Source organism: Phalacrocorax aristotelis, chromosome 12 (assembly GCF_949628215.1).
Source record: "Phalacrocorax aristotelis chromosome 12, bGulAri2.1, whole genome shotgun sequence".
NCBI lineage: Eukaryota > Metazoa > Chordata > Aves > Suliformes > Phalacrocoracidae > Phalacrocorax > Phalacrocorax aristotelis.
Window position 1 is genome coordinate 8,495,223 of NC_134287.1, and position 26,679 is coordinate 8,521,901.

Here is a 26,679-nt window from a genome sequence, read left to right on the forward strand (position 1 = left end):
GAGAGCTGGTGTACCCTGGAAACCCTGGGTGTGTACCGTGTGCCTGCCCCAGCCCCTCATTATGGCTCAGGTTAAAACTATGCCCAGCACGGAGGCTGGCAATAACCTGTGGGCCAGGGCTGGGATGCTTTGCACAGCAGGAATGTCCTCTGGCATCACACCCCCCAAGACCTGGGGGTCCCCCCGCAGCCCCAGGGGTCCCTCAGTCACCAGGACAGCAGCACAGGAATGGCAATCACAGTTCTGCTTTAATAAAACTAGGAAGGGGAAAAGATTAAAAAAAAAAAAAACAAAACCAAAGGGATTAGACCAAGAACCAGCCATGGACTCATCCTTCCACAGCAAGGATTGGCCAGGTCACAGTATTTGTTGCCTGCAGCCCAGAGGGCACAAGGGTGGCCACCCCCCCAGCCCAGCAGAGCAAGGCAGGGCTGCTCCCCCAGAGGTATTACTGCTGGTGATGGTTCCCAGAGAAAGGGGCCAGGGAGACCCTGAGCAAAGGGGGCTGGGTTGGGGATGCTGTGGAGGTCCAGATCCTTCCCTCCCACCACGTCCCATGGAAAAGAGCACAGCTCTGGGGCAGGAGTCATCCACAATCTCCCAGAATTCCTTCCACCACCTTCCCCTCACTGTCTCCATCCCAGCCAGGATCAAACCCAGAGACCCCCACCTGTGACAGGGGCGGGTTCCCACCATGTGTCCCTCTGCACAGTCCCCTCACACGGTCCCTCCCACCAGTGGCAGCCCAGGATTTCGGTTCCATTTTAGACACAACCACCTGCCCCAGGACCAGAGATCCCCAAGTCCTGGGGCTGCAGGTCCCTGACCCCTGTCACCCAGCCCATGCTGACTCTGCTCCTCCACCCTGTGCTCCCAGCACTCAGCACCAGTACGGAGCAGCCAGTGGTTGCCAAAGCACCCTCCCCATGCCACTTTCCTCTGGGACAAGCCCACTCCTCCTCTCACAGTGGCCCCATGTCTCAGAGACACCGTGCTGGCGGCCAAGAGGCTTGCATGCAGAAGGGCCACAGCGATGTGTGGCTGCTGCTCCTGGGGGAGAGAGGCTGGTGTACCCCAGCCCCACGCTCCCAGCACCAGTCCCCATCCCTCCTGACGACCAAAGAAGAGATCTGCTGGGTTCACAGCTTCTTGGAGGCTCCTGAGCCTCCCTCTGGAGCTTTCTTGGCTAAAAGCGCTTTCTCCTCCTTCATCTTCTTCAGCCTGACCTTGCTTTTGCCAGAGGATGAGAAGGTGAGTGAGGCCTTGCTAAATTCCAGGGGAAAGACGCCCACATCCCCATCGAAGCGGTTCTTGGACACCTGCAGGTAGCGCTTCCCTGGCCCTGTCACCAGCTTACGGTCCTGCAGGATGAGGACGTTGTCGGCTTCCTGGCTGGCCTGGGGGGAAAGGAAAATGTCTCCAGGAGGGTACTGGGGATGCAGCCGGAGTCCCAGGGCTCAGAGGTGCTCATGGCTGCCTGCCCAGCTCCTTCAAGCCCTGTTTCAGGCATCCCAGGCCATAGCAACTCCAGCACCTCTGCAACACCAGCCCCTTGTCTTCCCCCGGGACATCCCAGCGACCCACCAGGCAGGCAGGCTTGAGCTGAAGCCACACCATGCCTTGGGGAAACAAGGGAGCACAGGAGCACCTCTTGCCCACCACTGTAGTGTCGTTCAGCATCACAGCAAAGACACGAGCACTCAAAAGTTCATCCCTCCACCCTCCCTGGCTCCTTTAATTACCTCATACTACATCCTACTCACAGTCAATGAGCATTAATTAACTGCACCAAAAGCCACAACAGAGCTTTAGCTGACAAAGGGTTTGCTCCCTGTCTGCATGTCCCCACCAAGGCCCGGACAAATTGGGACTCCACACAACTTCAGCAGGTGACAGGAGTCCTGGGGATATCCTGCCCTTCACAGCACCTTTCAGGTCCCCAGCAATGACTCAAGGTGCCCACGGGAGCTGGGGACGGCTGCCCAACACATCCCAGCCCTTTCCTGGGAACACGCTGTGCCTGAGGGACAGGAAGGGCCACTCCAGCCCAGCTCACCTTGGCAGAACCGAAGATGGAGGCCGTCTGCAGCTCCTTCTCGTCATCCTCCTTGCGGGGATGGATGACCAGTGTGATGTGGCAGGTGTTGTCTGTGGCAAACTTGCGGAAGGCACCAACAATGTAGTCCTGGGCAGCGAGCCTGCCATGGCAGCAAGAACAGGGTCAGGGGCACTTGCTCAGTGTGGGGGGGCAGCAAGGTGCTGCCAGGCTCAGCCCCACAGCAGGAAGCACCCAGGGGTCTGGGCTTGCTTTCCGTGAGGCAGCCGGGCCGATGCAGGCAAAGGGATGGGGCACAACAGGGATTGCAGGTAACTGGTTCACCCTTTCCCTCCTCTTCCTCCCCAGGGCAGTGACCGCCCTTCAGTGAAACAGGGCTGCCAGACAAGACTAAGGGGAACACCCCGTGTGGGTCCCCAGCCCTTGCCAAGACACCCGGCAGGGCCAACTAGAGCAATGAGGGTGGCAGAGAAAGGAGGGGGTGGCTTGGAGAAGGGCTACCTGTCCACAGAAAGGTGCTCGTGTCCCATCATGAACTGAAGGTTGTCAACAACCACGTGGGTGATGTCGTACATGTAGACAGCATGCTGCATGGTGTCAATCACCGTCCTGCGTTGGGGGAGACCAGGACCAGCTGGGATCAGCTGAGGTGGGGATGGGGATGCAGAGACAGGGAAAGGCAGAGCTGGGAGGTACCAGGCTGGTTCCTGCTGGGTCCTGGGCACGTCCCATCTCCACATCTCCTCCATCGCAGGATGGGGACAGCCCCATCCCCACAGGTTAAGGGTGGCTGGATCAGGAGGACCCAGCTGCCACCCACACAGCCCCTGCCCACCATCCCATGATCACCCCAGTATGTGGGGACAGTTGAGGTACATGGGGATGCATGCAGACGCCACAAGGCCTGGTGAACAAAAGGTGGCCATCCTCCCTCCTCAGCAAACAGCAACGCTGCCGGGGGAGCAGGGCATGGGGGGACACATCCTGCCAGGGGCAGAGGCTGGTTTTAGAGCAGCCACCTAGCCCAGGGACAGGTTCCCTCCCTTCATCCCCATGCCAGAAAGAATCTGTCAGTCCCCACAACAGTAGGGATGTGCTGGTTGAGCCACGTGCCAAACCTGGGACTTGACCAGGCCCAGCGTGCCTCCTTCCAGCCCCAAATCCACAACCCACATGGGAGAAGAGCCCTGGTTCCCCAGGGCCCCACAGCACATGCTGTGAGGGGTAAATTCCACCAGGGACAAAGGTGTGGGACCATACTTGATGTTCTGCTGGCCGTGGAAGGTCATGAAGTAGAGTGGGAGGTCCTCGAAGCGGTCAGCCCACTCATCGTACAGCTCCAGCTGGTCCTCCAGGCGTTGGGCAGCAAACTGTGTCAGCATGATCTTGGCCAGGCGGACATTATTGATCTCGAAGCTGCCCCACAGCGTGCACACCCCCTGCATGCACAGGTCCAGCGCGTACTCGCTAATAAAGGTTGTCTTCCCGCTGCCTGTCGGGCCTGGCACAAGGACAACAATGGAAGGAATAAGCTGGGGAAGAAAATCTGACCTTCCCTGAACGCGCCAGGGGGTTGTTTAGAGGTGGAAGCGTCAGGGACTAGACTAAGAGTGGCCCATTCACAGCTCTATCACCATAAACAAGCAGTGTCTCATGCCAGGCTGTGTGTGCGGGCACATGCGTGTCACCTCCAGCAGCCAGCAGGTCACTGCAGGGTGCGGGGAAGGGCTGGGCAGCCGGCAGGGGGACACAGAGCGGGCTCAGACAGCAGGAAGCAGATGGGAGCGAGGGTGGGGAAGGGACACCCCACGAGCTCCTGTGCCACCCCAGGCATGGAGCCCATCCTCATTGCATCCAGGCCTCACACACCACGACAGGCTCAGCTGAAGTCATGAGCAGAAAGGGACCAGGAAGACTTGTGAGGCATCATCCCCAGGAGGGTGAAGCTACCAAAGAGCCCTCTGCTCTCCCTGTCCACCAGCCATTTGCCCATCACCTGTGAAGATAGTGAGTTCCCCTCTGCGGTGTCCTTTGAGAAGCTTGTTGAGCTCAGGGAAGCGCGCCCACTTGATACCAGCCACCTGCTCAGTGTTGACCAGCTCCCCAAACACCTCCTCGCGCAGCTGCCGGAAGGAAACGATGGATTTGTGGCTGGCTGGCAGGGCGGCACGCAGGATCTTGGTGAGGTTCAGGCCCTGGTTCAAAGCCTCCAAGGGCCGGGGCTGTAGGTCGCCGGGGCGCACCAAGGAGCAGCGCTTGAGGCTCAGCTTGCGAGCAAAGAGCTTGGCAGCTTCCCAGGAGCGCAGGTCCTCACCCAGCCACAGCGTGATGCGCTTGAACTGCTCCAGGTAGGGAAGGAGGGCAGGAGGCAGGCAGGTGGCCCCCCGCGGCAGGGCCAAGCTGGCCACCCCTGTAGCTTGGTGCAGGGCCAGGGCATCCAACTCCCACCCAGTTAAGACCAGCTCTGTGTCTCGGCGACCGATCAGGGGCAGCCCAAAGAGATTGCGATAGGAATCGAAGCGGGGTAAAGTCTCTTCCACGTAAGCTGTTGCATCCCCCTTCTTCTCCACCCTCACGAGCTTGAGGCCTTTCAGGGTTGCATCGCGAGGACTGAACCAGGGGAAGATGAGGGACTTGGTAGTTCTCAGATAACGCACACCAAAGCGTTTCAGGGTGGCGTCTGTCACCAGGGAGATGCCAAACATGTCCTTGGTCTTGTTGATCTCATCCTCGTCCAGCAGCTCCCAGAGCGGCAGAGCCCGGTCCCAAATGCAGCGGGCATCCTCACGAGCCCGTCGTGTATCGTCCTCTGGCTCCTCCGAGCTGGGAGGATGTACGCCACGGTGCCGCAGCTCCACGTTGGCCTGGAAGTCCTGCCAGGTGCCCTCCGCCAGGGTGGCTGTGCATAGGAAGCTGCCTGTCATCTTGTCAATGAAAAGCGTGTAAGGGGCACTGGTGGCGGGCGGCGACGGCTGGCTCTCTCGGCCGTTAGTGAAGAGGCTGGGAGTGTGCAAGCAGCTGTAGCCGTCGTGGAAAGGGATGCCCTGGGCCCGCAGGTACTGCCGGATCTCGGTGATGGAGACGGAAGGCACGGGCCCCTCGGGGGAGGGCAACACGTCCTTCTTGTAGCGCCGCTGGGTGAGGCGGCCCGGCGGCCCGGGGCTCAGGGAGGCTCCCTTGCTCCTCGCCCCGCCGCACAGCAGCGGCAGGAGGCGGCCCGCAGCCCTGCAGGGCCGCAGGGGCACTACCGCCGCCATCCTGCCCGCGCCCGCCTCCGCCCGGGCCGCCCCGGCACCCGCCCAGCATCAACGGCGGCCCCGCGGCCCGGCGCCATTCAGACCACCCCCGCCACCCTCCTCACGTGGAGCCCCACGGAGGCCGCCATTACCTGACCCCGCCACCGCTCCCGCACTTCCGGCCGGGGTCGGAAACGGATGTTCTTTCCCTCCCCGCGCTCGGTTCCGGTTCCGGTTGCACGTGAGGGCGGCACCATGACGGGCCGCGGGGCACCCAGCCGGTTCCTGGCAGCCGTCCTGCACAACGGCGTGGGCCGATACGTGCGGCAGCTCCAGCGCCTGCAGCTCCTCTTCAGCCCTACCGCGGCGGATGCCCGCGGCGCCAGGTACCGCCGGAGGTACCCGGCCCGCTGCCGCCTGGGGGGGCGGGGCCTGGTGACCCCTGAACCTGGTGGGGGAGGAGGAGGGGCTGTGACCCGCGAGCTCGTATGCGGTGGGGGAGGGACTTAGGTGAAGGTGCTACTGAGCCCTGACCTCCAACCCCCCCGCCGCAGGCTTGGTGATGACCTCTGACCTGCAGGCGGCACACCCCCCACCTCTGCACTGTGACCCCCACTCCCGTGGGCGTGGCACTGGGGTGTGACCCTACCGGTGACCTTTGCCCTGGGGACGGGGTGGTCTGTGGTGACCTCCACCCTCTGACCCCGCTGGGGCTGACCTCTCTCCCCCAGGCAGTTCGTGGAGGAGGAGGCGCTGGACTTCGCCCGGCGACACCCTGATGTTGTCCTCTACGTCAGCCCCTGCACTGGCCTGGCTCCACGGCTGTTGGCTGAGTACTGTGAGTGCAGGGTCTTGGTGGGGTTTGGGCCAGCCCTGGGCAGGATGGGGAACAGTGGCTGCCCCCTGTGGGGTGCTTTGGGTTTGGGGGGGTTGGGGGCAGAGCCTGGCCTAACCCTGCCCCCCGCCCTCCGGCTCTGCCACAGTGAACGGGACGGTGCGGGAGGAGCTCATCGCCAGCAAGACGAGCGAGGAGATCATGCAGTTGGCCACCAAGCTGGCCAGCCAGTCCGGCCTGGACATCATCCGCATCCGCAAGCCCTTCCACACTGACAACCCCAGCGTCCAGGGCCAGTGGCACCCCCTCACCAACAAACCCTCTGTCCTCAATGTCCAGGGCCCATGCCTGCAGCCTCAATAAAGCCTCCACCCCGTGCCTCTGTGTCCACCTGTCCTCCCGCCATCCCGAACCTGTAGAGAGACACCGCCACACCACGTCCAGACAGAGCCGTGTTTATTGCCAGGAGGCATGTGAGCTGTGCACAAGGGGTGCCAGACATGGGCAGGGGCGGTGATGCCCCTCCGTGGGGGAAAGGTGTGCTTGGGGGTGGCTCATCCCCTGCCTTGCAAAAACGGGTAGATGCAGGAGGGGACAGCCCAGGCATCTGGCTCTTGCCTTTTCCCACTAAGCCTCGCTGTTCTGGGGCAGGAGGGCCTGGGCTTTGGACCGTTATGGACCCCTGGGGCTGCCCCTACCCTCCTGACCCCCCTGCAGGGCTGAGCTCTGGGCAGTGTCCTGATCCTGGAGATGCTGGCGAGGAACACAGAGGGGAGCATGGAACACCCTTCCAGCAAGTCTGTCCCTCCCTGGCTTCTCTGGTGTCACCTCCCTGTCCCCGGGGTGTCTCTTTGTCACCCCAGTCCCTCATGTCCCCCCAGGAGGCGGCAGGAGCAGAGGTAGTTGGGGGGATTTAGGGACAGTGGCTGCCCCTGGAAAGTGCTCTGAGGAGTGGGAGGCCCCAGCGGGAGGCAGGCCCTGGCCTGCAGTTGTTCCTCCTTGCTGTGCAAGGACCTTCCCCCTCCCATGTGTCCCACAGGGACAGGGCTGTGCCCAAACTCCAGTTCTCCAACAGCACCACACAGGAGGGCAGAAATGCAGTGCCTGGGGGCTGCTGTGGGCACTGGGGGGATGCGGGTGCTGCACTGGTCCCTTGCCACGCTGCAGGGCATGGTGGTGGCTGCTGGTCCTGCTGCTGGTGCATCCTCCTGCCTGCTGCTGCCTCCTGCTCTTCCCCTGCAGCACCCTGGGGAGAGGGGACAGAGCCCTATCAGGGGGGGTCGGAGGCCCTGAGGGTGCCACCTCCCCAGGGCGCCCAGCCCTGCATTTCACCTTGGGGCGTCCTCGCAGAGGGCATGTGCCGCTCCAGCAGCTGCTCCGGGGCATTCGGGGACGTGGGCTCCTTGCCCAAGCTCCATCCCTCACTGAATCATCCTCTCCCAGAGAGGAAACCCTGGAGGACACAGATGTAGGAGGGCAGGCTGGGGCTGGCAGCCACCGAGGCCATCCCCTGACAATGCAAGATGTGTCCACAGCCCCTCTCCTGCCTGCAAGCAGGCAGCTGGGGAAACCCCCCACCCTGGCCCTGTGCCGGGAAGGGACCCCCACACCCTGTGAGAGGTGCATGCACCGTGTGGCAGCCCCACTCCCTGCTCCTCACCCACCTCTTAGCAGCCATCCAGCTCCCATGCGCCGAGGGATGCCCAGCAGGGCAGGCTGACTCCATGCATCCACAACAGCATCTCTCACACCTGGATGGACAGAAACTCTCCCTCCCCCCAGTGTCCACCTTCAGCCAGGTGCCAGCTCCTGCCTCCAGCTCATGGCCGCCGTCAGTGGGTTTTTGTACATAAATAGAGCTTCCGAATTTAAATAGATTCTTTTCCTTTTTTCTGTACAATATGTCTCAAAAGTGTGTGAAAAGCCAAAGGAATGGCTGAGCCCGGGCCTGGCCCAGCTCTGCTTGTCCAGGAGGTAGTTTTGCCTCAATCTTGTAACACTGCTGCCAGGGGGTGGGAGAAGGGGCCAGAGGGGAGGAGGGTCCCACTGGCAGGACCCCCCACCCTGGCCCCTACACAGAGCTCTCGTCCAGCTTCTCCACCAGCTGTGTGTGTTTCCGCTTCTCCAGGATCTTGCTGAGCTCCTCGGTGAAGGACGCACTGTAGAGCGGCGATGCCAGTGGCTCCTCCTGCTGCTGCAGCAGCATGTAGCTGTTGCCATTCATCTTGCGGAGGACGTTGGGTAGAGCCCCCATGCCATTGGTGAGCTCAGCCGGCAGCGGCGGCGGCGGTGGGGGCACAGCAGCTGGCAGCTCCTTGACCGGGGAGGTGGCAGCCGTGGGTGCCTCACCGGGGATGATCCGCAGGCAGCCATCGGGGTAGGCGAGCTCTTCCTCCTCCTCCTCCTCCTCCTCCTCCTCCTGGTGGCTCTTACGCAGGCAGTTGGCTGAGACAGTCTGCAGCTCCACGCTGCTTGACCGCGGCTCCCCCAGGACATACTTGCCCTTGCGCTTCTCCAGGCAGGACATGTAGAGGAGGATGGCGCTGAGCACAGTGCACAGCACCACCAAGGTGACAATGGCAGAGATGTAAGCCACCTTCGTGTCACCAGACACCTGGCTGGCAGCGTAGGGCCGTGGGGCAGCTGTGGGGCCGCGGGGCAGCTCCGGCAGCACAGTGAGGGTGTAGGCGGCCAGCAGCGTCCGGAGACCCCGCTCCTCCCCATAGCAGCGGTACTCGCCGGTGTGCTGGGGCAGCGTGTCCGTCACGAGCAGCCCATCCACCCCCATGCGCAGCCGGTCCTGCCCCGTGCCCAGCACCTCGCTGCCATTCAGCAGCCAGACAGCTCGTGCCAGGTTGGAGCGCTGGTCGCAGGGCAGCAGCACGTCGTCCCCCTGCAGCACCGTCCGGTTCTTCCACAGCAGGGATCCTGCGGGGACACGCACTGCCTTGCACCCCTCCCAGCCACCCTAAGGGATGCCAGACACCGGCATCCCCTGTGGTCTTGAGGGGCAGCACAGACTCACCCCGCCCGGAGCTGCTCCGGCACCCCTTGTTGCCGTTCTGAATGTCCTGCACCAGCCCTGTGCTGCAAGATGTGGGGGGACTTCAGCTGTACAGCCCCAGCTGACCCACCATTACAGGGTCACAGCCATCAGCAGACCCGCCACTGGGTGCCAGATCCTTGGAGGTGGCACTGGGGTGACTATTCCACGGGGTGATGTGCAACAGCAGGGGCTGGGCAGGTGGAAGGCTCATGGGGAGCCCATCCCTACCTGTCTGCTGTGGCAGTGACGCGGCAGGCCCTGCCGTCCCAGGCACAGTAGGGGTCCCGGGCGAGGATGCAGTCGTAGCAGGAGGCGTATCTGGCGCAGGAGGCCAAGGGCACCTGCAGGATCCCGCTGGCTGCCCCCACATACAGGCTCCTCTGGGGGGAAAGGGCTGGCTTAGCACTGTCCTTGGCACAGTGCAGCTGGCTGTGGGGTGCCCCATGGTGCCCAGAGATCCCAGCCAGCCCCACAGCAAAGCTCTCCCACGATGGGGGTGCATGGGGAAGGGCCCCAGCTCTGGTCAGTGCTGACAGCTGCCGATAGCGCCTGGCAAGGAGGCGGGGGCCAGGCTGGTCCCTTTCCCCTGCTGGGCTCTGGCATGTATCCTGAGCTGCGGTGAGCCAGGAATCATGTGTCCCCCCCGTCGCCCAAAGAGCCCAATGGCAGCTTCACAGCACAAACGTGCCCCATGTATGCTGTCCCCCCGCTTCTTCCACCCCTCACCTGGACATGGGATATCACCAGGCTCTCCACAGGCTGCGGGTCCCTGAACACCTGCACTTCCTCCACGATGTGTATGCTGGAGCCCACCACCACAGCCTTGTGGATCCAGCCATCCCCTGGAGAGCAGAGCAGGGTGTCAGGAGGGAGTACAGGGTGTCCCCCCTGCTCAGAAGAGACCTGGAAAACTCCTCATCCCATGCTCACCCGTCCCCATGAAGAGTACATCATAGGAGCGGCCGTCCAGGGCCAGCACCCTGTCCACGGCCAGCCGGCTGTATGCCACGCTTTTCTTCACCAGCAGTGGCTTCTCGTCAACCGGATTCACCTCCTCGAACATGAGCGGGTGCAGCTTGATGAAGTCCAGGACACTGTTGGGCAGGTCCTGGGAGGAGTTGTAGCCCTTCTTGCGGGAGTCGTCCGTGATGCACTGCCCAGGAGAGTCAGGGGTCAGGGGGGGAATGTGGCTGCCCTGCGACCCCCCGACCCATGCCCTTGCACACTCACGGAGCCGGGCCGGGGCTCGGGCACCGCACCGTTGTAGAGGGACCACTTGCGCGCTGAATCCTGGTATTCCATGTAGGAACCCTCAAAGGCACTCTGCACCTCTGTGATGTTGTAGCGGCACACAGCTGAGGCCTCCATGGTCCTCCTGGGGGGCAAAGCCCTACCTGAGCCCAGGCAGACACACAGGTGCTCCCCACCAACACACCCCCAGGTGCTCAGCACCTGCCTGCACATCCCCTCAAGCATCTCTGGTCCCCCCAGCACCACAGACTTTTAGCCCCAGCCATTTTGGCTGCTATCCCACTCACCACTGCACTGAGAGGGTGAAGGCGGCGTAGAAGACAGTGCTGGTCCAGCCGCCCCCGTCCAGGCTGCAGACACTGCGCAGCACCTCGTAGTAGGGGATGTAGCAGACCAGGCGCGCCTTCATGAAGGACGTCCACTTACGCTGCAGGATCTTCTTCCCCCCCACATCGCTCTAGGAGGGTGCAGGGAGCATTTCTGGTGGGGGTGTGTGTCCCCCTCTGCCCGTGCCTCAGTTTCCCCCAAGATGCAGCATGCAGCCCTGGTGCTGGGAGGAGCAGCGTTTGCTCCCTGTGGCTGGGGACATGCCTACCTTGCAGACACGGGCCACCCGGGCCACTCGGGCCACCTGGCTCTTGTCAAAGGATGTGGTCTCCTCAGCTGCCCGCTCCATGAAGAAGTAGTAGATTTTGTCATCATCACCTACATGGCTGTCCTTGCTCTCCCGGACCAGCACGGAGGCCACAAACTCAGCATCTGGGGGATGTGGAGTGAGAGGTAGAAATTGGGCACCCACCACAGGATGGCGGATCCCTCCCTGCCTTGGTTTCCTCTCTTGGCAAACCATGCGGGACCCCAGGGCCACCCCCCACCCCTGCTCCACACTCCCCGAGCCTATGCATGGCATCCCACGGCCCATGACTCCAGCCCCAGAGGGAACAGGGACATCTCACCATTGAGCCAGTGCAGCGGGGACTCCTCCGTCTTCAGCAGCCGCTGGTGCAGGTTCCTCCGGATGTCGGGGAGGCTCCGAAACTCATAGCGCGTGGCCGTGTACAAGCCACCGTCTGGGCAGGGCAGGCACCCGTCAGCATGGCCCTGCACTCCGGGGACAGCCCCAAAAGCCACCAGCATCCCCATGCCCCAGGCAGAGGAGGAGGAGGACCAAGTCCTGGCTAGCTAAGGCCCCTGGATGCAGAGCCCACCCAGCTGGGGACCCACAGTGGTGGCACTGGGGATGGGGTCAGGGTCGATGGCATCCCACATGCCCCCACCAGCCCTGGGAAAGGTGCTGCTTACCCACGATAAGGCCGGTGTAGCCACGGGCAGGGTCATATGGGCACTTCTCTTTGCCTTCCTCAAAGTGGGATGGTAATGTGAACCTGTTGGCATCCTTGAGGGGGACAGAGGACTGGCTTAGACAGGAGGGGACGTGTCTAAGAGCCTGCCAGCCCCAGGCTCTTTGTGGAGGCTGCTAGAGGGGATGAAGCAATGCCCATGGATATGCCCTTCTCTGAGCAAGACAAACCCTCCCAGCATCCTCCAGCTGGTCAGAAACCATATGGGCAGCCAGAACCCCCAGCCAAGAGCAAGGAGAGGGCTCAGGGGGGAAAGGAAGTCCTGGCACCCCACTTTGTCATCGTGTGGGCACCGGGCAGGACCTGGCCAGCACAGCTTATGTTCCTGGGCTGTGCCTGGCCAGCAGATGCTGCACAGCCAGGCTTGGTCCCCCCAGGTGACTTCCTCATCATGGCAGGAGTTATTTTCTTTGAGGTTTGTAGTTCAAAGTGTGTCAAATAATGATGGGGCCCCTTCCAGCTCAGCGGCTCCTCTGCCTGACTCCCAGGGCGTGCAATGGCCAAACCGGACCAGCGGCACGGCTGTGGGAATGGGCACAGCCCCTCCAGGGCTCCCTGGCCATGCTGGGGACACAGCCCCAGGCCCCTTTGCCCCCAGCTCAGGGAATGAGGTGGGCAAAGGGCAGCTGAGTCACCAAGGAGCCACCGCGTGGCGGTGAAAGTCCCACTGTCAGGGGACATGGCTGCCCCCAGCCACTCTGCCATGAGTCACAGCCATGCAGGGACCACGGCCTGGCCCAGGAAATCCCTGGGGAGGAGCTGCTGAGTCAGCCCTGTCACCAGCACCCTCCATGGGCACACTTGCCACCAGCCAGTCTGCAGCCCCTGCTTTGAAAAGGGACCCTGCAACAGCAGGGGCTGGGGACCAGCTCCAGTGTTGGCACGTCCCACCCTGCCGTCCCTGCTAAGCCCATGTGTCCCCCACGTGGCACCGACCCACCCCAGCCATCTCGCTATGGGGTCAGAGTCTATCCCCACTGTCAGGGTGGGGACTTTGGGTGTCTGAGTCATGGTGGCTGCATCCCCAGAATGACCCACCCCAGCCTGGGGGTCACTCACCTCCCCCTGAGCTGGGGAGGAGCTGGGACAGGGGCAGAAAGGGAGTGGGGCTGCGGGTGGACATGGTGGAGAGGACAGGGGCTGCGCCACCCCGGGGTGACATGGTGGCAGGGGACAGGTGACAGCTGAGGGGCCGAGCGTAACTCACAATGGTGGCACAGAGCGGGTGGAAGGCGTAGGTCCCGCAGGCGTAGAGGTGGGTGCTGTTCAGCCTCTGCAGAAACCGCACGTGGTTGAAGCACTCAGTCTGCAGAGAGGGAGGACAGGCGTTTCAAGCTAGGGAAAGTGGAGGCGGCCCTCCCGGCACATGGCACCCACCCACTGGCTCTACCTTGTTGTTTTTGCCCTTCTGCAGGCAGTCCATCTGCTTCTCTGGGGAGGCTTCCCAGTGGATCTGCAAGGGGAAGAGGGACTGCCACTGCATGACTGCCCATCACTGCGTGGTCCCCCCGTCACTGCAGGCTCCAGCCTCTGCCAGAGCTGTCAGAGATGCTGAAATCCTCTCTTTTACTTAGAGAGAGGATGGCTACTCAGAGCATGAGATGGCAGCCTGCCTGAGTCCTCCCAGCCTGGGGGGAGAGCGGTCCCACAGTCCGACCTGAGGGCAGAAACCCCAGAGCACCTGCAGGAGCCTGGAGGATTTTGGGGTGTCTTTCTCAGGGGGAGCAGAGGGGTGTGCTTCCTCTGCCCCTCATCCTACCAGGGTGTCCCTGAAGCAGGCAGCTTTAAGCCTGTGGATGTCTCCCACCGCTGTCCCCACTCTGCCTGGCTGGGGAGAAGGACCAGGCATCCACAGGGGACCTGGGGACAGACCTGGGGTCAGCACCACCAGGCAAGACCTGAGATGGCGAGCGGGAGGATAAGCAGGGATAGGCTGGCCACGATTTGGGCGGGGACCAGGCAGCGCAGGACAGGAGAGGACAAGCAGCCGGCAGTGGGCAGAGGCCAGGCTCACCGTGCGGTGGGAGCCGTCGGCCACGTCACTGGAGTTGAGGGCGAAGATGGCTCCCCTGGCGCCCACGTAGAGGATGCCCTGGTTGTCCTCCAGCAGCAGGGTGCTGTAGTTGAGGGTGTGCATGCTGAAGCGCCGGACGCCCGACAGCTCTGCAAAGGGAACAGGGGGCTAAGGGAGGACTCTGGGGCAGGCCTGGCATGAGGTACTGGGGAAGAGACAGAGGATGGAGCCAGAAGCAGGCACGAAGGCACCCACCAAGGTTGTCAGGTAGACGGTACTGGGTGCCAGCAGCTACAGCAGGAGAAAAGGAAGAGGGGAGGTTTGGTAGGAGGCAAAAGGCACTAATTGTGCTCAGGCTCACAGGGGAAATTTCTCTCCACTAATTAAAATGGCAGCTCAGGGATGGGAGCTGCAACATCCGTGCCCAGCACGGACCTGCCATGCTGTTTGAGGAACCACTGGAGGAAGCAAAAACATGCTGGCAGCAACCCTGGCTCTGAACTGAACCCAGCCAGCCCAAAAGGAAGGATCCAAACTGAACCAAAACTGCCATGCAAGGGGAGGGTTTCTGCTACGAGGCTGGGCGCTCCCTGCTCACCAAGCTGGAGAAACCATTGCTGAGAGGTGGGACTCAGCCCTGGCCAGAGGGATCTCAAGCCAGCCTTGGACCCTCCCACCACAGGAGGAGAAAAGTCCTGCGGGGCTTGGGACCCTGGAGGCAGCTGGGGAGGAAATTACACCACTGAAAGGAGGCATTGCTTGGGGAGAAAAGGGCACCCCAGGTGCAAATGAAACCCTCTCCTGCCACCGACTGCTGAGCTGAGCTTCACTAACGAGGTCAACGAAGTCATGTGGATGCCCATGGCACGATGACACTGAGGTGCTGGCTGACACCACAGAGGCTGGAGGCCAAGCGCCCAGCGGCAATTAGAGAAAATCATGGAAGAAAGCTCTCTGATGACTATTTGGGCCATAAAAGCCCAGCCTGAGCATGATGCCCAGCTCAGCACACCCTCCAAGGCTCTCTGCACATCCTTGTTCCCCCTGGCTTTTGGGGAGATGCCTTTGCCCTGTTCTATCCCTCAGGGCACATCAACTGTGCCCAATGCCAGACAGCCATGCGGGCTCCAATTTCTGGAGCCCAGGGGACCAGAGGCTCCCCTGTAGCCACCCCGCCATGCTGAGTCCCCCACTCTGGGTGGCTGTCGAAGGCTGGACAAAGTCACAATGCACCAAACCCAGTGTTGACAAGATCCTAAACCTCACCGCCACCACCAAGACCTGCACCCCCTTACCATCAAAGGTGACTGTTGTCCTGGGGGTGGCATCCAGGTCGGTGGCAGACCGCTGTGATGAATAGCCCATCGCCACTGTTGCCGCCACGAAGAGAGCCGTCAGGAGATGGGCTGTGCCTCTGCTCATCTTCCCACTCCCTCACTGAGGGCAGCCACCCAGCCCACTGCTGCTGGGCCAGCACAGCTGTTCCTCAGGATGAGCTCCCCAGATCCCCGGGAAGGGGACGGCCACCAAACCCTCCTGAAACACAGAGCACCGGATCAGACGCTCCCACTACCCTCAGCACCTCACAAGCAAGCAGGCTTGGGAGGGAGCTGGCTGCGCTTATGCATGGACACCTGACCGGGCATGGCCTCAGCCTGGGGATGGCTTCAGGGAAAAGCAAACCTTCATTTGCCAAAGGGGAAACTGAGGCATGGCACAAGGTGTCGAGCCTGCAGCCAGCACAGGGCAGGGAGGGGAGTTTGAGCAGAGTTACCCCCTGCAGCATCCCCCCGACTCAGCGTTCGCTCCATTGCAGTAGCAACAGTTACTTGCTGAGTGTTTGGTTTGGTTGCTCGGAGGCCCATTTTCCTCCAGGTTTGCTCCAGGCTCCTCCCTCCTTTGGTCCCAGCCATCTCCTCCTGCAGGTCCCCCTGACTGAAGGATATGCTTCAGCAGAGCCACCTGATCCCCCACTGCATTTTCACACCCGAAAAGCAGGCCTATTTACCCCCAAAAGCAGAGAGCGGGGTTTGGGGCCAAGCCCCTCCGCACGTCTCTTGGCACATTGGGGTACCCCAAGCCCAGCTCCCCAGAGCAGCTGTGGCAGGACGGGCAGTGGGGTGGCTCTTGGGGAGCCCAAGGGCACGGCTGGCCATCTCCTGCCATGCAAGATACATGTCCCTGAAGTTTTGCCCCTCCTGAAATGACAGAACTCCTGAGGACAGAGGTGTGGGGAAGGATGCTTCAGGCATGCAGCAACACAGGGTGAAGGAAAACTCATACAGGAGCCACTTGGCATCTTCATCAAGTCTTTTCAAGCAAGAACAGCTTTTCCCTGGAGTTTTTTTCCATGAGATTTCAATTTCTCTTTCAACCCAAGCTACCTTGAAGCTCAGCATCTACCTTGGCTCTCACTTTCATGCATCCAATCATTCCCAAATAACCCCCTGCCTCTCCCAGCTGTGTTGAGAAAAGCCACTGGTTCATTTTGCAGGTGCTAAGGACGAAGGAGACGACTGGGTATCTCTGAGCATGACAGCTCCCCATAAGCAACCAGTACCTATACATTTGCTTAGGGGGTCTTTTTATATATATATAAACCAAATACCTGGCCCTGTAGAGAAGCTGTTCAAACTCACTTGCTGCAGACAGTTTCCCCAAAGCAAATACCTCACTGGGGTCTCAGGCAGAGGGGAGGTAAAACCAAAGCAAACCGAAAGTGAAAAGGGCTTTGAGGCTGAAAAAGAGAAGCGAGGGGCTGGATGTGGGATCCAGCCATAGTCCTGGAGCTTGCATTAAACTGCAGTTTCCTTTGAGAGGGGTTCACACCCAGACCTTGCTCCTGCTCTGGCCACTGTCCTGGAGCATCCTGGGAATGGGGTAGCGGGGAGATGTCCCCCTCTGCTCCCTCCTGCCTTGCTGCCCCCAGGCGCTGGCCTAATGCAGAGCACCCACAGAGCACCCAACCTCAGGAGCAGGCAGGGTGCTGCCTGCAGGGCTGAGCTCCCCAGAGGGCAGAGGATGGCGACCCAGAGCATCCTCCCTCCAGGGAACTCCTGTTCCCAGGACAAGTCCTGTCCAGACTGAGGGTCTGCCTGCAAGCAATTGGCCTGGCAGGGCGATGCAAGGCAGGTGAGTGGAGATGAAATTCAACAGGAAACAAGTTGGTTTGATGGCACCATGTCTGGCATGAGCCAAACCCGCCAAGCTTTTTAGGCAATGCAAGCAGCAGGGTCACATCTGGAGCACCAAAGCACCTGAAAGCACTCTGGCCAGCCTCATGCTGACACCACTCCATCCCACCAGCAGAACTGGGACCGCCACAGCAGCTGCAGGGACCATTTCCCAGACCTCTGCACAGGGACATGAGCCCAGAACTGCACGCAAGCAACAAGAGCTGCTGGGCACCTGGGATGGAAAAGCAGAGGGGAAGAGAAACCTTTTTACAACAATGAAAACAACACTCTCTAATAAACGAGTAACAGCCCTGTGAGCTGCCTGCATGCTGCCAGGTGTCCTCACCTTATCTCACCCGAACAAACAAGCAAGCCCTGAACTTTGCCTGCTGCCCGGCTCCAGCAGGAGTGCGGCTGGGCAGAGGCAGGGATGCTGTTTATCGCAGGGCAAGCCCAGTGCTGTGTGCCAGCCCCAGCTAACATTTAACCAGTATGAGCACTGAGCCAGCGGGGGGACGGGACGGGACGACAAAAATAATAAATTAAGCCGTGGAGCTGTGCAGGGTTCCCAGCCAGGCTGGGGCAGTGGGGAGCAGCCTCCCCTGCCGCCACGGCCGGGCTCCTCTGATTCTTCCAGGGGAGCAGCTACGTTCATTTCCAAAGGTTCCTTCACCCATGATCAGATGCAACTTTGTCCTAAAGGACATTTAATAAGTTAGCTGTAAGAGCCAGTTAATATTTTACTTGAAGGGAAAGGCTACTCTGAGCTTCTCTTTTTATTTTTATTTTTCATACCTAGGGTTGGGGAGAGAGCAAGAAGGAACTGAAACCATCCTTGGCCTCACTCAAACTGTCACCCCAGGCTGCAACCACACCAAACCCCCTGATAACCATCATCTCCATCCCATCTCCAGGAGTAAGCTCCCAAGCCCCTCAGCACTTCATCTACTTCCTAGTGTGGGAGGGGGCTGACATAAGACCCAAAATACGGCCGCAGCTCCCACCCCGGCTGGTGACACTGAAGGAGCAGGGTGGTGGAGGCAGGATCTGGCTGCAGGGCTGACGGCCTCCCCAAGAGCGGGGCGAAGCCAGGAATCAGCTGCTCTAATTGCAATGTGCAACATCCACAGGGGCCAAAGCCCACTCTCCTACTGCCGGCTACTGGGGCTCCTGTGGGATGCACCCACAGCTCCCAGCACAGAGCCAGGGGAGCCAGACCCAGGCACCAGCTCCTGCCAGTGGGACAGGTTTGCTGGTCCCTGGGGAATGCCAGGAAAGCAGCGGGGCGGCAGAGCCGTGCAGGCATGTGTGAGCCCACAGGGGAGTGAGCGAGCAAGCCCCGGTCAGGTCTGACTGGGTTTACTGGGTCACGACGGAAGCTGTGCAAGTGTGACTGTGCCAGCCTCAGCCTCCCACCGTCAGCCGGCCAGCACAGCACACCCAAACGAGCCAGCCCAGTCAGCATCTCCTTAAAATTCCCACGACCAGCGTCTCTGGAGGTGCAAAAAGCATTTGATGAGTGAATTTCCCAGCAGCAGATCTCACCACCCTGGATCCAGCCAAAGAAACCAGCCATGCCATGAAGCTGCCGCACCCCTTGATGGCCGCTGTGCCAGGCGCTTCTGCTGGCCACAGCGGCTCCTTCCCACTGACCTGTGGTCATGAAAGCCACGAGGCAGCAAAACCTGGGAGCAAGAGCCAGCTGCAAGCCACAGTGAGGGGAAGCTGTGCTGACAGTGGGGCTGGCAAATACAGAAGGATCTCAGCTGGGATCTTATGGGTCCCCCCTGACTGTTTGCTCAGTGGCACAGCCAGAAACCAATGCCAGCTTTTTAATTTAAAGGGCACCCAGAAGAAAGGATGGAAATGCCGGGTGGGAGCAGCCCTTCTCTGGCTCACCCCCAGCATCCATCCTGGACAGCGGGACAGAGATTTGCAGAGCAGGATCAGACGCTCCCCCATCCTGCTGCTCCATGGACAGCTTGTGGTTGCTCCACTGAGCTCTAGTAAAGCCCAGGCAGGCTCCTGAAATGGCTGCCAGACCCTTCTCCCCTCCTTGTGGGCTGCCCCCTTGGCATCATGCACTCCTACAAGCAAGCGCTGCTGGCTTCTCAGTGGGGGCCAGGACTTCCAGTAGGTCTCTTCCAGGTTACAGGCTCGCAAAATAGCCTTAAAACTCCCAGCAGGGACTGCACCAGGAGCCACTGTTTATGCCTTGCTTTTTTACAGCAGCCCAGCCCAAGTCCTCCAAACCCCGCACGGCCAATTCAGCTTTACTCATCGGGGCCAAGCCCAGCATGTGACCCCCCCCAGATCCCTTGGCTCCCCTGCCACTCTCTTCCCCAGCACGTTCCCACTGGCCCAGCACCATTTTAACCCCCAGGGTCCTGAGCGAGTTGCCTTCAGGTTCAGCTGAAACAGCCTGACCCATTCCTGGCGTGGCGGGGCTGGGGGGAGAGGTGCCTGCCCCCGGGAATGAGGCGGGGAGAGCTCCCAGCTCCCAGGCGTGGGAATGAGCCAAGGAATTACGGGAGGAGAGCCATCCAGCGAGAGGCGAGCCTGGCCCCTGCCTGGCTGCGAGCGCATGTGGTGCATTTTGGGCCCCCCTTTCCCAGAGCCGGCAAACCTTGGGTGGGAAATCCTGCGAGATGCGGGAATAGGAGCCGGGATGGAGGTTGCCAGGCAACTTTAATTCAGCCCTTGACGAACTTCCAGCACTTTGCTTCTGCTGTGGAGCCCAACCAGCAAATGATAAAACATCAGATCCGCCTCGAGCCCGTGGTGGCCATCCGTCTGTCCATCGCAGGGGCTTGCTTATGGCCTTGTGCCCAGGGTGCCCTGCAAGGCGATGGGAGCCCCCCTGGGAGCATCCCTGAGGGCCAGCCCAGGATGAGCTGCCCTTTGTGGCAGAGATCTGCAGGAGCAGGATTTGACCCATGGGACTGGGCTGGCGCTACCGCACGGATATTTCTCAACCAGCCGGGATTTTTGTCAACAACAGCAAGAAAAAAATGCTAACTTGCTGAAAGCCCTCCAGGAAGAGGGGATCCATGCTGGGTTTAGGGGCTGGGGACAGGGTGGGAAGGAGCACAGTGACCTCCCGGGAGCCCCTTGCTGAGTTTATTTTAGTTGCTTTCTTTAAACAAAACCACGCTCGACCCTGAGGTGCTTCAGTGGACACGCACAAGGGATTTAGTGATTCAGGAAGCAAACATATCCCTCCTTTACCCAAATTTGGGATTAGGGCACAGCAAAGGGGAGGGAGAGCGGCGACACTGGCTCCTCTCAAGGAGCATCCTGCCCCAGTCCTGCCACAAAGCCCCCACGTGTGGCACAGCCACAGGGGAGCCAGGGGTGTGGGCTGTGGGCACCGGCGGGCCGTGGGAACGAGCTCTGAATTCCCCCAGCACGGCACAGCCCCCACCCGCTGCCGGCAGAGCCCAGCGCATCCGGCAGAGGAGAGCACCCAGCTCTGATCCTGCCAACGTCACGGCAGGGAAGAGGCCCATGAAAGAGCAAAGTGATGTATGGGAGAGTGAGCGGGGCCGGCCGGAGACGTGGGCCTGTTTAAGGGGCACTAGTGCTGGTGGGAGCCAGACAGCTAAACATCCCTCTAAACATCAGACAAGCTGATCCCTCAGCAATAAAACTAACAACAGCCTAATTTGCCGTGCTGGCCCCCCAGCACCATGCCTTTATCTCCATCCCCCTGCAGCATCCTTCCGGGGGATGCTGCCTGCCCAGGGAGGGACAGGGACCAGCCATGGTGTCCCCCTGCACGGCTGCAGGGATTGTGGAGTTTTAGCTTCTCCTCAGTTCCCCATTTTCACTGCTCTTACAAGAACTTGTTCCTCTCCTCCACCAGGTCAGGAACGACATGGGACAGGAGGTTCAAAGGCACTGCCAGGCAGCAACAGAGCTCACTGCCAAGTCCCTGTGACAGCTCTCCTGCCATTCCCATCCAAACCCACCAAAAAAAAACCCAACTGAGAAAATAAGGAAAGCCACTCCGGCCTGTGCCATGGCCAGGAACCACCTGCCCGCAGCTGCCTGCCAGGCGAGGGGATGGCTCCTCTCCAGCAGCTCCCGGGGCACCGCAAGCAGACGACAAGAGCACAGTGCCCAGGATGGCATGACAGCGCTCCTCCACTCCCCATCCATATGGAAAAACCACCAATGCTGTCCATCAGTCAAAAGAGCTCCTTGCCTGGCTCCATTGCTCCAAAAGCCTTGCTCAGAGCTGGCCCAGGAGGGAAGGGTGGAAGGAGGGGAGGCTGAAGGGCAAACCCTTGCAGCTTGGTAGCAGAATCAGGAGCATTAAGGGATGCCCCAGCCAGCCCAGACCCAGTACCCCTGGGCAGGGTAGCAAAACTCCCCTTGCAAGAGCAACTCCCCGTGTGCTGGAGGCTCTTTGGCTCTTGCAAGCCAGCAGTGACGACACAGTCCCCATGGCTTTTCTCTCCCATCCAGCACGTCTCCACCCGCAGAAACCCCACAGAAGCAGCTCTGGGCTGACCCCGCAGGATCCAGCACCTGAGAGCCCAGCCAGGAGCCGTGCAGGAACCAGGAAGTGAAACCAGAGGATGCCAAGATGTGGTGGCCTGACTCCGACTTCACCCCACCGCCAGCCCGCCCCCACGTCCGGGCCACAGGTGAAGCAGAGTGCGGCTGCTGAGCACCGGGATGCAGGGTGCAGACCTGTGGCACACAGGACAGCGCGGTAGAGACCCCCGGGGCTCCCACCTCCTCCATCACAGGGAAGAGAGACGCTCAGCACTAGTGGTGTCACCCCCAAACCCCAACATTTTCCGTCCTTTCCTGCCTCTGCTGCAGCAGGCCAGGCTTCGCCGCTTGCCAGCAGCCCTCAGCGGCCCGGATGGACAGACAGCAGGACAGATGGACGGACAGCCCTCCACATCACAGCAAAGTTTCCCAGCAAGGGGGCATTTGCATCCAAGTGGCTCAGCGCTGGATGCAATCTGCAATTCAGCCTTCAAAGGCATTGTGGCTGAAGCACATTGTCTCCATGGCAGAAGCAGGAAAATAATTGTAGAATTAAATTCCCAGGAACAATTAGAAAGAAAATGAGAAAAAATCCCAATCCTAAATGTAAACGGACATTTCAGAGACAGCAGATTTCGGGGCTTTTTGACATATTTAAATCCATTTGCTCGTTCCCGTGGCTGTGCTGTGTCTCATTTCACTGGGCTCATACAATGCAAGACAAGGAATTAACTTGGGTGTTTGTTTAGAGCCGGTTTGTCTTCCAGTTTTTTTCCAAAGCCAGGTTTGAGTTTCAAAGACGTTTCTTGGCAATGCCCAGGGTTCCCACCGTCAGCATGGCGCAGGGCTTCCCCGAGGGCAAAGCGAGGCTCAGAAATCCTGCATGACCTGGGGTCCCCTCAGAAGCGGGGGCAGGAGCTGGAGCACAACCTAGCTCGCCTCGCCTTCTGCCACAAGCCTGTCCCTCTCCCTTTTATTTATTCCAAAGATAAACTGTTTTCCTTTCAAAAGTCCAACAAAACCAGATGACAGGAGAGGTTTTATGGCTTCCAACTTTAATAACCTCTTCTTGTTTTCCTTGCTTTACCTCCAACAAAGCTTCAAATTTGGGGTCAGACTCAATTTGATATTTAACTTTGTGTTCAAAACAGCACGGCGCAATGCAGGAGAACCTGGTCTTTCCCACAGCCATTTGCATACCGCCAGCTTTGCTGCCCCAAAATCAGCTCCCCACCTTATTTGCACAGGCTGGGCTTTACAACAGGCAAATGAGAGCCTTCCATCAGCTAACGGGAGGTGGGGTTGTACGTTGGGGGAGCTTTTAAGCAACAAGACGAGCAGAAGCTGGAGCACGCCCTGAATCACCAAGCTGTGTCCCCGCACTGGTCGGTAACATGGTGCCTGAAACCCTTGCCTTCCTTCGGCTCTGGACAGCAGAGCTCGAGCCCAGAAGGAATGGAGGGGTGGGTTTGGTGATGACCTTGCTACGGCAAAGCCCTTGTGCTTGTAAATCTCCAGGAGCGGTGGCACAGCCAGGTTGGGACGGACAGCAGTGGCAGTATTTCCTCCTGAAGCGCCAGGGGGGCAGGGAGCTCTCACCTTTGAACAGGAACAGGCGGCCACACGACACCCACTGCAGCAGCCAGCCACTGCCTGGGGGGGGGCTTTCACAGCAGGGGAACATAAACTCTGGGGGCATTGTCTCCCCCCGATCCCCAAGAGGCAGTGGGTCCCCCCACCAAACCACCCATCACACGATCTGCTTCCCAACAAGTCCCGTCACGATGCCAAGCAGAGCCAGCGGGCAAGAGGAGGGAGGGAAATTCCCCGCACGCAGCGAGGCAAGGCTGGCACTGAGTCTCCGCTGCACCCTCCACTGCCCTCCTGCACGTGGTGCTGGCAGAGCTCCCCCTTGCCAGCCCTTCCGAGCACACCTGGATGCTTTTTCCCAGCACGTGACCTGCCAGATTTGCTGAATAAACCTTCAGGCTTCAGCAAACCCACTGAATTCCTGGCAGGGAAAGTGGTGAAAGGTTCAAACAGATGTTGGAGAAGGTGGCGGCTAGGGGGAGAACAAGTCTATGACACAAAGCCCTCATCTGCAGAAACCGAAAGGATTGGTGGGGTTGGGGATTTTTTCTCCCCTCCAGTTGCAACACAAAAATAAAGTTAAGATTGCGGCATCCTGGGGGGGGGGGGGCAGCTCCCTGCCCCTCATCCCTCTGGGCAGAGCAACCCCGGCCAAACCGAGACAAAGCAGAGACGTGTCCCGCAGGATATGCGCGCAGCTTCACTGCAGCCATACCACCGGGCTTCGGGGTTCAGGCGGGGGCTCCCAGCCCGTGCCTGCCACAGAGGAGGCAAAGCAGCCTCCTGCGGTGGTAGGCCAACTAGCACAAAAAATGCCATTGTTATTAATAATTTCCCTGCCTGTGGGGGAATCTCCACTTCCCATCCATTTTGGGCAGTCTCTTAGCCTTTGGAGACTGATTTTCTTAGCACCTGAAGAGCCCTTTCATGGCTCCTCCTCCCACTTCATGCTCTCAGTTTTAAAGGCCAGGCACAAGTCACTGCCCCTGCATCCTGGTGGGGAAGGCAAAGCGAGCCCCAAATCCCAGAGCTGCCTGGCTGGAGAGCAGGTCCCTTCTACTATCGGATCAGCAGATATGAAGCTCAACCTCAATGCAGACAAGCCCCTAGCACAAGCCAGTCCGCCCCACCTGGGAGCGTCCACAGCCCCCCCCAGCAATGCATCCCAAGGGATGAATCCCAAGGAGGCAGGGCTCAGACAAGCCCTGTCCCACGGCCCCCCGCCTCCCGAGGGGAAGGGGGGCAGGCAGGGATTGCACTGGACCACCTCCATCAGTTTAGTATCTGTCCCAGCTGGCTGAAACACCAGCTACCTCCAGGTAACACGCAGCCTCCTCAAATACCACCAGCAGTCCCCGACCCTGCAGACCCCTGATTCCCCCCCAGTCTACTGGGAAGGGTGGGGGAGGGGCTGTATCTAGCCCTCCCCCCAGGAGCTGGCGCCCAGTCTGGCTGCAATTCCTACCATCGCCTTCCCTCACCCCCTTGGCATGTCCCCCTGTCACTCCCCCCAGGTCCCCCAGCCCCGCCTCACCCCACACCCCAAACCCGTCCCCAAAGCAAGCTACCTGCACTGCCACCAGATCCTGCAAGTCCCCACCTCCCCTCCAGCTTGTCACCCCCAAATCCTTACCTACACCAGACCTCCCCTGAACCCCTCTCCATCCTGATCCCAAGGCTCTGCCCCCGTTTCCCTAAGGCATCATCCCCTGGACTTTGACACCAGCAGGTCAGACCCCTGCTCCTTCTCCTCCCCCAGACCCTGCTTGTGCACCCAGTACTCCAGGCCCTGCCTGTGTCTGCAGCACCTGCACCCAGCACCCCAGATCCTGCCTGTGGACTCAGCACCCAGATCCGGCGCCCCAGACCCTGCCTGCAGACCTACACCTGGACCCAGACCCAGCACCCCAGGCCCTACCAAGGAACTCAACACCCAGAACCAGCACCCCAGATCCTGCCTGTGGACTCAGCACCTGGACCCAGCACCCCCAATTCCGCCTGTGGACCCGGACCGAGACCCAGCAGCCCAAACCCACCACCCCCAACCCCGCCTGCAGATTCAGCGCTCCAGCTCAGCACCTCCGACCCTGCCTGCGCCTGCAGCACCCGGACCCAGCAACCAGACCCAGCTTTCCGGATCCTGCCTGTAGACGCGACGCCCAGCCCCAGCCCCCCCCGTCCCTGCCCGCGGACCCGGACCCAGCACCCCGACCCTGCACCTGGCCGGCGGCTGTCCCCACTCGCGTCTCCCCGGCACTTGCCTGGTGGGGTCCGTCGCTGCTCGGTTCGGCGGCCCGGCACGTCCCGGCCCGGCTCGGCGCAGCCCGGCTGTGCGCGGCCCCGCCGTGCCGTGCCGCGCCGTGCCGCGCCGTGCCGTGCCGTGCCGAGCCGCCCGCACCGCCCCGCCCCGCCCCCTGCCGGCCTCGGCTCCGGTGCGCGGAGGCTCCGGGAGGCCGCGGTGCCCGACTCCGGCCCGCAGCCAGGCGGAGGAGGAAGAGGAGGAGGAGGAGGAGGATGGCAGGGGCGGCAGGGAGGGGAGCCGGGGCTGGCTCCCCCTGCCTGCGTTGGGTCTCCCCAGCAAATGCTGGGAGGCAGGTGGTAGCGCTGCCCCGGGCAGAGCCCCGGCGGGTAGAGGTGCTGCCGTGCAGCCCCCCAGGCCCAGGGACGGTCACTGCCCGGCACATGGGGCGGGCTGGGGGGGGAGGGGGGATCACAGCACGGGCAGTTTGGGTTACACAGCCCCCAAAAAAGGCCCCTGGCAGCCCTTTGCAAGGCCAGGGAGGTAAAGGGCTGGTAACTTGGGCTTGTGACTATAAAAAAGCGTTACCGAATGCAGATAAGCATCATCCCACTCTGCCAGCAGAGCACAGGTGGTGTCACCGCACCACAGCCACCCTGCCGGTGCCCCGCTGAGGCTCCTCGCTCCCCAAACCCACCTCCGCTCCTCGCATCCCACATCACACACCTGACCGGGGCACTGTGCCCCATCTTCACCCTCCGATAACACATGCCGCCTCGTTTAGTCTGCATTTACCCATGGTAGAAGCTTGTTTTGAAACATGGGCAAGCAATTGTTTCTCTAGGGCCCTGTGTGGAGCCTTTTTGTCCTGGGTGGCTTCTGCGGCTCCTCCCCACAGGCAGGAGCTGCCAGGTTCAGGCCTGTGTTTGCTTTCCTTTCGCAAGCTTTCAGCGCCTGGCCAGCCCTCCCTCCTCACCCGGTGCAGGAGGTGGCAGGCCTCCCGAAAGCAAAACCCCCGAGTGCTGTATGTAATCAGCAGGTTGGATCTAGGGCAACTGGAAATCAGCTGGAGCAGGAGGTGGGGAGATGCTGTACCTGCGCACGCTGGATTACAGCTCCTGAAGCTGGCAGGGTGGCCAGGTGCTGCCAGCCCATAGTTACAAAGCCATGCAGTCCCTAGTGCCAGCACCCATGCCCCCAGGTGCTGGCTCAGCCCCTCCACTCCACACCAAACCCCCACAAGGGGTGAGGTCCCATCTCTGGGAAGGGGACAAGGGACCCCCTGGCCCTGCACCCTGCAGACCCAGAGCTGGACGCACGGCAGGGCTTAGTGCTGAGTGGTATGTGTTGAAGTTGCTGAGCATCATCCAGG

The 26,679-nt window shown here is 60.8% G+C and overlaps 3 protein-coding genes across 4 annotated transcripts; 1 reads left to right on the plus strand and 2 right to left on the minus strand.

Moving 5' to 3' along the window:
• Nucleotides 1-229: 229 nt before the first annotated feature.
• TWNK (twinkle mtDNA helicase) lies at nucleotides 230-5,516 on the minus strand. Its single transcript, XM_075108157.1, has 5 exons — nucleotides 4,053-5,516; nucleotides 3,317-3,557; nucleotides 2,558-2,665; nucleotides 2,057-2,198; nucleotides 230-1,397 (listed from the first exon to the last, which is right to left on the minus strand). Exons 1-5 carry the CDS (start codon nucleotides 5,311-5,313, stop codon nucleotides 1,140-1,142), a joined length of 2,010 nt encoding a protein of 669 aa, XP_074964258.1. The 5' UTR covers nucleotides 5,314-5,516; the 3' UTR covers nucleotides 230-1,139.
• On the plus strand, nucleotides 5,500-6,505 carry MRPL43 (mitochondrial ribosomal protein L43). Its single transcript, XM_075108158.1, has 3 exons — nucleotides 5,500-5,678; nucleotides 6,024-6,130; nucleotides 6,276-6,505. Exons 1-3 carry the CDS (start codon nucleotides 5,548-5,550, stop codon nucleotides 6,488-6,490), a joined length of 453 nt encoding a protein of 150 aa, XP_074964259.1. The 5' UTR covers nucleotides 5,500-5,547; the 3' UTR covers nucleotides 6,491-6,505.
• Nucleotides 6,506-6,566: 61 nt separating this feature from the next.
• On the minus strand, nucleotides 6,567-26,192 carry SEMA4G (semaphorin 4G). Of its 2 annotated transcripts, none has more exons than XM_075108156.1 (17): nucleotides 26,034-26,192; nucleotides 15,095-15,335; nucleotides 13,800-13,948; nucleotides 13,176-13,238; nucleotides 12,993-13,091; nucleotides 11,727-11,820; nucleotides 11,381-11,494; nucleotides 11,020-11,183; nucleotides 10,712-10,881; nucleotides 10,404-10,548; nucleotides 10,104-10,326; nucleotides 9,900-10,015; nucleotides 9,402-9,553; nucleotides 9,153-9,214; nucleotides 7,792-9,055; nucleotides 7,460-7,580; nucleotides 6,567-7,373 (listed from the first exon to the last, which is right to left on the minus strand). In XM_075108156.1, exons 2-15 carry the CDS (start codon nucleotides 15,219-15,221, stop codon nucleotides 8,199-8,201), a joined length of 2,535 nt encoding a protein of 844 aa, XP_074964257.1. In that variant the 5' UTR covers nucleotides 15,222-15,335; nucleotides 26,034-26,192; the 3' UTR covers nucleotides 6,567-7,373; nucleotides 7,460-7,580; nucleotides 7,792-8,198. The 2 variants fall into 2 exon arrangements, with proteins under 2 accessions (XP_074964257.1, XP_074964256.1); XM_075108155.1 differs by having other exon boundaries at nucleotides 7,792-9,070.
• Nucleotides 26,193-26,679: the final 487 nt, after the last annotated feature.

Coding starts and splice junctions, on each gene's coding strand:
- TWNK (XM_075108157.1), bottom strand. CDS start 5,313: ATGGCGGCGGTAGTGCCCCTGCGGCCCTGCAGGGCTGCGGGCCGCCTC. Junction 3,558..4,052: donor GGAACTCACTATCTTCACAG/GTGATGGGCAAA, acceptor TCCTTGTGCCAG/GCCCGACAGGCAGCGGGAAG. Junction 2,199..2,557: donor GAGCACCTTTCTGTGGACAG/GTAGCCCTTCTC, acceptor CTGCCATGGCAG/GCTCGCTGCCCAGGACTACA.
- MRPL43 (XM_075108158.1), top strand. CDS start 5,548: ATGACGGGCCGCGGGGCACCCAGCCGGTTCCTGGCAGCCGTCCTGCAC. Junction 5,679..6,023: donor GCGGATGCCCGCGGCGCCAG/GTACCGCCGGAG, acceptor TCTCTCCCCCAG/GCAGTTCGTGGAGGAGGAGG. Junction 6,131..6,275: donor ACGGCTGTTGGCTGAGTACT/GTGAGTGCAGGG, acceptor GCTCTGCCACAG/TGAACGGGACGGTGCGGGAG.
- SEMA4G (XM_075108155.1), bottom strand. CDS start 15,221: ATGAGCAGAGGCACAGCCCATCTCCTGACGGCTCTCTTCGTGGCGGCA. Junction 13,239..13,799: donor CCGACGGCTCCCACCGCACG/GTGAGCCTGGCC, acceptor TTCCCCTTGCAG/ATCCACTGGGAAGCCTCCCC. Junction 9,215..9,401: donor GTCACTGCCACAGCAGACAG/GTAGGGATGGGC, acceptor CACATCTTGCAG/CACAGGGCTGGTGCAGGACA.